This window comes from Loxodonta africana, chromosome 16 (genome assembly GCF_030014295.1).
Source record: "Loxodonta africana isolate mLoxAfr1 chromosome 16, mLoxAfr1.hap2, whole genome shotgun sequence".
Taxonomy (NCBI): Eukaryota; Metazoa; Chordata; class Mammalia; order Proboscidea; family Elephantidae; genus Loxodonta; species Loxodonta africana.
Genome location: NC_087357.1, coordinates 27,744,520 through 27,754,442, shown reverse-complemented (window position 1 = coordinate 27,754,442; position 9,923 = coordinate 27,744,520). Strand labels below are relative to the sequence as shown.

Sequence of the window (9,923 nt, the reverse complement as noted above, 5' to 3'; positions counted from 1 at the left end):
TAGAGAATGATTTCTAATTTCCCTGCCAGCTGTAGAGTTCTGTGAGTCTGTGATTCTAGCAAAGCAGTTTTGGTAGACTTGATTCTTAATTGAGGTATCCCATGAGCTCTGAAAATTTGGGCTCCCGCTGAGTTGCTTTCTGCCTCTGCTTCCCACAAGGGCATGGCAGTCCCATTTATAATGTCTCTGAAATTATGCGGAGTGGGCCACTGTAACATGCTCAGTAAAGCATCCTGGCATTGCTTTTGTTTTGTTCTTAGACACTGCCGACCACACATTATACCAAAAAGAGCATATCTGCATATACACGGACCTAATGGTTCACTAAAATGTTTTGCCTGCAAAAGAGTTTAAGGTGAGTTGGTTATGTGCCCATTTACTGGATTTATTTGTTGTCGCTTAATTCTATACGTAGCTAGGACCCAGGTCAGTGCGAATGCCAAAGGTAGAGGAATAGCGTGGAGAACTCAGACAAAAACCTATCTGAATCGGATAATAAGGGGGCAGTTTTTTTTTTTAGTTGGCTCTCTCTTCATGTCACTTTCTGACAGACTGTCAAACTCTAGACTTAGCAGATAATCCATTGCCAGGCGATTTGGAGGAAGGAGAATCCATAGCGTTCCTGAATCAATGCAACCAGGGCCAGAAATGTATACTGGGAGTCACCATCTCCCCTGACGGTAAGGTCTGGAAGAAGCTGGAATGCTGTGGGCTATTTGCCCGTTGAGTCTGGGGCTATCTCTGGGCACTTAGGTTTTCCCTGAATTTCAGCTAGTCTCTTGTCTCCAGCACATGGCTCAGATCTGAGCACTTGGGCTTTGCCTAAGTTTTTTGCTTAGCCTCTCACCCCTGCTCTGTCCTGACTCAGCCGGCTTCACTGGAACCCAGATGTCCTGGATTATTTCTGCCATCCCCTGTCCTGAAGGGTCAGGGCTTGCCTGCCTTCCCACCCCCATCCCTCAAACCAAAACCAAACCAAATCTAGTGCTGTCGAGTCGATTCCGACTCACAGCCACCCTATAGGACAGAGTAGAACTGCCCCGTAGAGTTCCAAGGAGCGCCTGGCGGATTCGAACTGCCAACTCTTTGGTCAGCAGGCATAGCACTTAACCACTACGCCACCAGGGTTTGCAACCCCCATCCCTCAGTAGTGCCTTATTGATAAGAGACTGACACTGATTATTGAGGATACCCAGGGGCTACCTGGATTAGGGCCACCAGCTCAACTTCAGACATACTCATTGACTGGAATCTTGAGGTGGTCACATGCTCCACCTATGCGACTGGGCCTAAAGCAATCTAAGTTTTTATGCCTCTTTGGACACTACATTTCATTGCTGAATACCTGCTGCAAGCAGCAGCTACTCAGCTGAGTCAGTCCTGCCACATTATTTTTTTTCCAGTCCTGGTTTTATCTTCCTTCCCATTTAAGTGGCCCTTGATGCCTCGTGATGCAACAGAACATCCCAAACCAGTTCTTTCCTGTTTGTGGCTTCTCAACAGTTCAAACAAAGTTGGTCAAATGTTGCTCTATTATGTATAAGTCACGAGACTTCATTCTGAGATAAAACAAGAAACTGTTCACTCCATGGATCAATAGGGAAGGTCTTGCTCCACATTGAGGCTGCTGAAGAAAAACCTCATGGAGGAATATATGAACTGCATCAAGGAATCCAAACTCTAATGGATTAATCCATGCCTATTATCTATGTGTTTTATATGGAGCACTCTTAGTGCTGTATGAGGTGCTGGGTCTTGGATTACTTAGCGTTGGTATTTGGAAAACACTCTACATCCACTTGTTTACTGAAGTTAGTAGCAAATACCAGTTCTTTCCTCTGGGAGAGCTTAGATGGACTATCTTCCTTGTGTACAATATCAAACAAGGTCAAAAGGAGGAAGTCTTTATTTGTGTAACTCAACAGTAAGGGCTAAGACAGGATTTGGTGTGTGCTTTCAGAAGAATAACTCTTTTCCTTGTGTAAGCTGTTTCCAAAAATCATATTCAGAGCTGACTACTGTCTGACCCTGTAACTGTCTTGTTTTGAATCATATTCGTGGTTTACCTGTAGCAGGACTGAAATGGAGAGGGTGTGGGCAGGTGGCAGAGTAGAAAGAGGAGTGGTTATGTCTACTGAGAGTCCTGGGTTCAAATTCTGGTTTTACTGCCTATGTGACCTTGGACAAATAACTTACACTTCCCAGACTGAGGTTTCCACATTATTAGATAACCTATATATTTTAAGAAGCCCTGGTGGCGCAAAGGCTAAGCACTCAGCTGCTAACTAAAAGGTTGTTAGTTTGAACCCAGCTGGTGGCTCTGCAGGAGAAAGACCCAGTGATCTCCTTGCATAAAGATTACAGACAAGAATATCCTAGGAGGCAGTTCTACTCTGTCACATGGAGTTGCTATGAGTCAGAAATTGACCTGACAACACCAAGCAACAACATATATACCTTAATGTATTTCCACGTGCTAAGTCATTTATTCCTCACAACATAGCAAACATACCATCCATAACCAGACATCATCAACTTTTTTTCTTTTCCTTCCTTATAGCTTATCATCACCTACTTATATCAAGATCCTTTGTATCTTCCTGTCCCATAGCCCCAACTCCCTTTGAATATGTTTGTGTGAATTCGGGAGGCTAAAAAGAAAACATACTATCTATGGTACTTTTGGAAATACATTGATCATTGGATTTGATGTGCTAGGCCAACCAAACAACTTTCTAATCATCTGTCTTGTTAGGTTAAAAAAAAAAAATCAGCAATCACCTGTCTTTCCAGATTTCCTGGGAGCATTATTAGATCGTTTCTATGGAAACATCCCCTCTCATGTTAATTATTATCCTTGTGCTTGCTAGTTAAGCAGACTAACCAAAGTTTTTAAAAAATAAGACAGACATTTTACTAACTTGTATTCACCCTCCTTCCCTGAATGCCCAGAAAATATGCTTCCATGAATCTTCAGGGACTTTTACTGAAATCCCAACCAGGAGAGAAGCTCTGCAGAGCAAGGAGGAAGAATTCAATCTTTTCTGGGCATCCTTCCAGACAGAAACTTGGCCAGGCATATCACTAAGGACAACTGTATCTGCCTTGCTTTTGAGCCATCTGAAGTACGGTACACTGAAAGGTTGGAGAACAGGCCAGATTACATGGGGCAGCTTTCTGTTGTTTAATCCAGCATAAGAAATTGACGTGGAACAGAGCAAGGGGCTCCCCAAGCCCCAGGCCCATCTTGTTTTTGTGCCTTGACCCTTTCGCTGAGTAAGCCTGACCTGTCAATTAACCATGTACCTACTAACCATAAATATGAGACTAAAACAATGCTCATCTTTAGGAATACAGCACAGCAGGAAAACAAAATGTTTTGGTGTCAAACAGAACTGCTACTTTGTGATCAGGGGCGTCACTTTGCTTCTCTGAGTCCCAGTTTTGCCGAATATAAAAACAGAAAAGAAAAAAATTGCTACTTTGGGAACTTGTGAGGATTAAATGCGGCAGTGGGCTGGCACATAAGTGATGTTCAAAAATGGCAGCTGTCCTCATTATTTTTATTATCATTAATATGCTTTCCATTCACAACTCCCTCATTGTGTACATTTGCTTCATTCACCTCTTTTATTTCTCTGAACTTTTGGCTTAGGGATTAAAATTGTGGTACCTGTCTTTGGCCTTTTGGACTTAGCGTTCACATATGGTCTCACCAGTGTTTGGAGCTGGACTTTGCATTCGGAATTTTGGTTTGCTTATACCTTTGGTTGTCATCATTCCCTGTGTCCTAGGCTTGGGCAATGAGAACTGCATACCCCAAGTTATTCAGCTGGCACTTGGTTCTACCTACACTTATTAGCTATATCTGTCCCAGCCATTTGTCAAGTATGTATATGTTTGTGTGCGTGTGAGGTAGTCACAGCTGGGTATTCACAGCTGGTGCTACTAGTAGGTAATGTTGGCATCCTTCTTCTTGTAGGTAGAAGGAGGCAGGGAAAGTGAGCAGCTACTGGTTGAGCAATTGACAAGATTACTACACAGAGGGTTTTCTCCAGCAGCCTCTGTACCTTCTCCCCTAGAAACTACTTTTCTGTACACACCAGCATGGATGCTGACCATGATTACCAATGACTAACAAAATCTTCAGACAGCACTGCTTGAGGTACTCATCATTCAGTCTGAGCAATGGTGTAGACCCATTAATAGGACATCTTTTTGTCTGTTTGTGGTCACATAACTACCTATCACTGCCTCATTATTATGTATGTGTGACTTCTATGTGTATATGCACATTATCTAAATAATGCATAAACATGCCTATGTACACATTTATTTTACATTTACATTATACATTTTTGTTAATCGTGTATGTACACATACGTGGTTAACAAAGTTACACAGTTTAAAATTTTTAAACATCTGAAACTTAATGATTTACATTCCAAGTGCCATAACAGCAATATCGTGATTTCATCTCAATATGAGTTTAAATTGATAAAAATGAAATTAAAATTACCTTTTCATCTAAAGGCTATTTTTTAATTTATTAAAGGAACTTAGGTATATATTGTTAATAATTGTAAACTTTCTTATAAATTTTATATATTAAATGTAATATTTATAATATTTATACAGGAAACATACTAATTTATCTCTTATGAATTCTAATTTGTAATAGCATTTTTCTGATCATATGACTGATATATGTACATTGTGGAAAAAATTCAAAAGATAAAAAAAGAATAAAAACTGTTATTTTGCCCCTTAAAAACAATGTGTTAACATTGGTTTGCCTCTCTTTCTGAACCTATATATTTTCCCTCAAATTGTTATCACACTATGTAAAGTCTTAAATACTGCTTTCTCTTAGTATCACAAGATAATGTTCTCATGCCATTAAATATTCTCTAGAAAAATGGTCTTAATGGAAGCTAGTTTTATTATATGGGTATATGTATAGTTTATAAATACAAATACTATTTACTGAATCCCATTCCTTATCTATAAGCTATTATTAATATTTTCATAGGCAGAAAGATTTTGTGAAGATATGTATGTATTGAAATATCTTAACTGATATTGTTCACAAAGTTGTTTATTACCTATACAACTTATCTTTAAATGTATCAAAGCTTTATCTGTTTGTCTTTCATATAAAACTTTATACAGTTTTTACACTAACTTCTTAAACAGAGACTTTTGACTGTGATTTAACATACATTTTCTGGGGCAAAATCATGTTTCTGAATATTAGTTATTGGGTTGGGGTTGATGGAAACTGAATGATGCTTTAAGATGTATGGAAGTGGGTAGGGCTGCTGATGCCCACACCAAGAGGCTTCAGGCTGGAATGATGGTGACAATAATGAGGACTGGCACCTATTTTCTCTCTCTGCTGTTAAATAGGAAGTCTTTCTTCTACGAGTATACCTGAATTACTTCTAAACTACAACCTAAATTACAATTGTTTCTGCTATGACAGTGTTTTTGAAAACGTAAACGTGTCTCAACATGATTGATAAATATCAAGGAAGAATCTGAGCATAATGCAAATTTTGTGTTTGCTTATTGTGTGATTTTGTTTGTGAAAACCACCAGGTGAATGCAGAAAACTGTCTGCAACTGAACCCAGCTATGTAAAACACACACACACACACACACACACACACACACTCTACCAGCTATCTCAGTCCACCTCATCAGCCACACCATCCACACATGGCATGACAAATACGTCTGGTTTCAGATAACCCTCCTTCCACCACTTCACAATGTCTCACAAGCTGCAACCCTTCCAGTACCCACTTTCACAAGGAAACCAGGTATTTTTCAAGGTAAAATGCCTCATTAATGTACTTCTTAACCTTTTAACATGTGTGTGTAAAACCATGCTACCATTTTTACTAGGTTCATGGCTTTTTAAAAAAAATCAGTCACTGACACTTTTCACATTATATGGACACATGACAAAGTTTTTGAATGTTGTGTCCCAGCCTCATGTTTTCCTATAAGCCCCATGGTATTATTCTATGTGCTATTTTGCATGGCAAGGGGTTTTTAGGAAGCCATAAGTCACCTAATAGTAGAACTGAATATATATATATTTCCTTGGGAAAACGTATATGGACAGTGCCTTACTGCTCCTAAAATGTGCATGTACTTTTAAGAGCTACCTTCCCTTAACTTCTAATTCTTGTTTAGGTCCAAGAGATTGTTTTGTGGTGGAGGTTGTTCTGTGATTGACTTTGAACAAGGTGGAGCAATTATGTATCTTTACTTGACTGATTCCTTCTCAGTCTTCAGGTCTCAGAGACAGCATCTAGGTATTTTTACTTCCAGGACCAACTCTTTCTTCCATCCATCCTTGTTACTCTGTTCCTTGCCATGTTTTATTTCATTTTTACACTTTAACGTCTGAAAATTATCTTATATGTTATAGCATTATATATACTATATCAAATTATGTTATTTGCTCATTGTACCTTTTAGGACACATGCTTCATGAAGGGAGATAGCTTACCTGCTTTGTTCACAGCTGTACTGATACCACCTAAAACAATGTGTCCTGTCTATGAATTAATAAATACCTGTGTTCTGTAAACCAGAGATCCCTTCACCTGTGTTTAACATGAACACTCTATAGCAGTCGTTTCCTTTCATCTGTCTACCTGGAATTATTTTGGGATTCTTCCGCTGCGAAAGCTTCAGCCTAACATGCATTTTCAAAAACACTACTAACTCCTGAGGAAATAAGTAAATAAATTACATAATGATTTGAAGGCAAACCTAGGCCTTTTTTTCTTATGATACTTTATAGCCAGCTTTTTTTTTTTTTAACTGCAATTATTTCACTTAAAATTAATGTCTAAGAATAGCTACCTGAATAGAGCAGTTTAAGTGGTAACAGAGAGGAAGGGCAAGGATGTGTTGATTCTTGACAAACATCAACTGAAAATGTAATTAAAGGTACTAGCTGGGTAAGGAGAATCAGACCAAGAATCCACCTCAGAAATCATTGCTAAAGAAAACGGACTTGCTCACAGCACTGAGCTGAAAATCAAGGGTTCAGTTTCAGCAAACAGTTATCTCATGCCTCCTAATTGCAATGCCCAGTGCTAGATGCTAAAGGAATGAAATAAAGAATAAAATAAAGATCCTCCCTTAGATGAGCGTAGAATCCAGAGAGAAAGGCATGACGTGCCACACATAGACATAATGACGAGCTCTAAATACGTGCAGTTAAGAGCAAAATATGTGAAAAATGACACAGGGAAAGGAGCACCTACTATGTATTTAGCACCTTAGAGTTGGGGGAGATTTGTTGGACTTGATGGGGTGACCTTTAAAGGGGTGCTGTGCCAGTCACCAGCCTGGGTTTCTCAAGTTCAATCATTATAACTTCCCTGCTCAGCTCTATATTTCAGGCAACAACTACATTTCCCAGGCTCCAGTGCCCAACAACTTGTGGTTGGGTTTGGCTAGCTGGAAGCACTGGCAGGATCAGAGAAGACCAGAGCAAGTGAAAAGCCAAGCTACCTCTTCGGCTCTCCTCTGCTTGGGCAACATCGCTGGCAGTGGCCACATCTCCTCTACGGCTCCACCTCCTGCCAGACATGTCCTCTATGACTTCAGCTTTAACCTGGTGTTCCTGGCTTCTGGGTTCTGGTAATAATTGTGTCCCTCCAGCCCATGGAATGTAGAGGCGTCCTGTTGGTACTAAAATCTCAGCTCTTTCTTCACTCAACCAACCAATCAACCAGTTGTCATTGAGTTGACCCTGACTCATGGTGACCCATGTGTGTAAGAGTAGAACTGCTCTCCATAGGGTTTACAATGGCTGTTTTATTTTTTTCCAGAAGTAGATTGCTGGGCCTTACTTCCAAAGTGCCTCTGGGTAGACTTGAACTTCCAACTTTTCAGTTGGTTGCCTGCACAAACGTTTCAATCAAATATAATGACAAAATGGTACCCAGAGAGATTCCAGTTATGTAGGGCAACTGTGTAAGAGCTGGATCCCACCAAACGGATTTGGCTCCAGTCCACTTGTTTATTTTCCATCAGTTATTGGGTGCTCTGGGGAATGACTTACCCCTCAGGGAGCCAAAAGTTGTCTTCTTCTTCCAAATTATATGGATGAAGGTGCTTAAGCTTTTGTAGGATAATGTGATTTGCTCAAGGTCACACAGCTGGCAAAGCTGGAATCTGGAGAACTTCAATTTCCTGAGTCCAGGTCCAAAGCTGATTTTACTCTGCATCCGAGCCTTTAAGTTTCAGTTCACCAGGTGCAGCTTTGGTCTTTTAGTAACCATAAGGTTCTGAACAAATCTAGGTTTGTTCCCCATTAATAATTTTAAAAATTGAACTAATAATCAGCATGCCATTCATTCCAGAGTAAACATTCTGGAGTGAGCTTTAAATAAAATGAAATAATTTAATAAAGAGATTTTTATATCTAACTGAAATGCAGGTAGAATTCATATAGTCAAATATACTCTGTTAGAAAAACCTTGAGCCTGTGTTTACTGGATTTTTCATGCAACTAGCTCTTATTAAATCTTACAGATAGACCACTTCTATATCCAGACTTAACACCAAAGTTTGGGATAAAATAAACACCCTGAGGCACAAGTTTTAGAGACATTATCTGTTTAATAAATATGATTGTAAAAGCAATAAACAAGAGCATTATACATTACACTACATAGTATTTAACAAAAAAATACATCAAAAAAGTCATTTGAAAATTAGAAGTAGTCCCAATACTATAAGAAAACTTTTTTTTTTTTTTTTTTTGAATTGGCTTCCTATAAAAATAAGTTGGCAAATGAGGGATTTTAATGCTCAGTTGGAATCCTGGAAAACACAGAACAGATGCCAAGCACCCCAATGCTCTCAAAGTTGCTATTTGGAACTTCTGAAACAAAGCAAGGCAAATCAATGCATTTTGGACAGGGAGCCCAATTAGGAATGGGCAAGGGAGAAAATGTTGGTTGGTTAGTTCAGGGTAGAACATGCACAGTTTGCCTTTAGGAATTTGAGAAAACCTTGCCATATCAGACTTTTAGCTTGCCATGAATCTTACCTTCCACATACATCTCTCCCCACCCATCCCTCTGGCCTTAAGCCCACCAAATTCCTCACTGTGTTTGTACCTGCCGTTAGGGAGTAGGTAGGCACTGTGTCCTTCCCATTTGTAGGCTCTAATTACTGCCTTCTCTTTGAGATTGAGCTAGAATGGCCTGGTACTGTGGTTCTCAAACTTTAGCATGCACAACAGATCCATCTGGAAAGCATGTTGAAACAGATTGCAGGTCTCCACCCCTAACATTTCAGATTCAGTAGGTCTGGGGTGGGGATCCAGAATTTACATTTCCAACATGTCAGACGTGATGCTGATACTACTGGTCTGGGTACCACACTTTCAGAATCACTGGCCTAGGTCAAAAGAACAATGAGGTACCCTCTGAGAAGTACCTTGCCTCACTAATCTCCTATAGGTGGGATGGAGCTTCGAGGAGAGGCACATGAGGAAACTGGAGATGCAGAACCTATAGCTGTCCATTTCTGGTCACTTCCCCAAACGCCAGGCATCTCCTGTTTACCTCCATCTTAAATTAGGGCTTACAAGTCAATTCTTCTCTATACCCTTTCACATAAACATTCATTTATTTCTTCAACAAATAATTTTCTTAATACCTACTCTATTAAGCAAGGCACTGTGCTAGATTGAATGTTATTCCCATTTTCATAAATTCCCAGTGAATGTTATTTGAATGGCAACTCTGAGGGTTCCCTGTGCTATTCTGAGGGAGCCCCTTTTGTCTTCCAGATTAAATTTGGGATGTTCCAACTGAAGAGGATCGAAGAGGGTGTTTTGTATAGGATAGGAAGCCTGGCAGATTGGGGATCAACTGGGTGGC

General features: G+C 39.8%; 1 protein-coding gene across 1 annotated transcript in view; it reads right to left on the bottom strand.

Moving 5' to 3' along the window:
- Positions 1-8,837: 8,837 nt before the first annotated feature.
- SORCS1 (sortilin related VPS10 domain containing receptor 1) overlaps positions 8,838-9,923 on the bottom strand; it is a 579,047-nt gene continuing 577,961 nt past the window's right edge. Inside the window, exon 27 of the mRNA XM_064269343.1 lies at positions 8,838-8,917. Coding sequence (XP_064125413.1) covers positions 8,838-8,917 — 80 coding nt within the window. The remainder of the gene's footprint in view (positions 8,918-9,923) is intronic.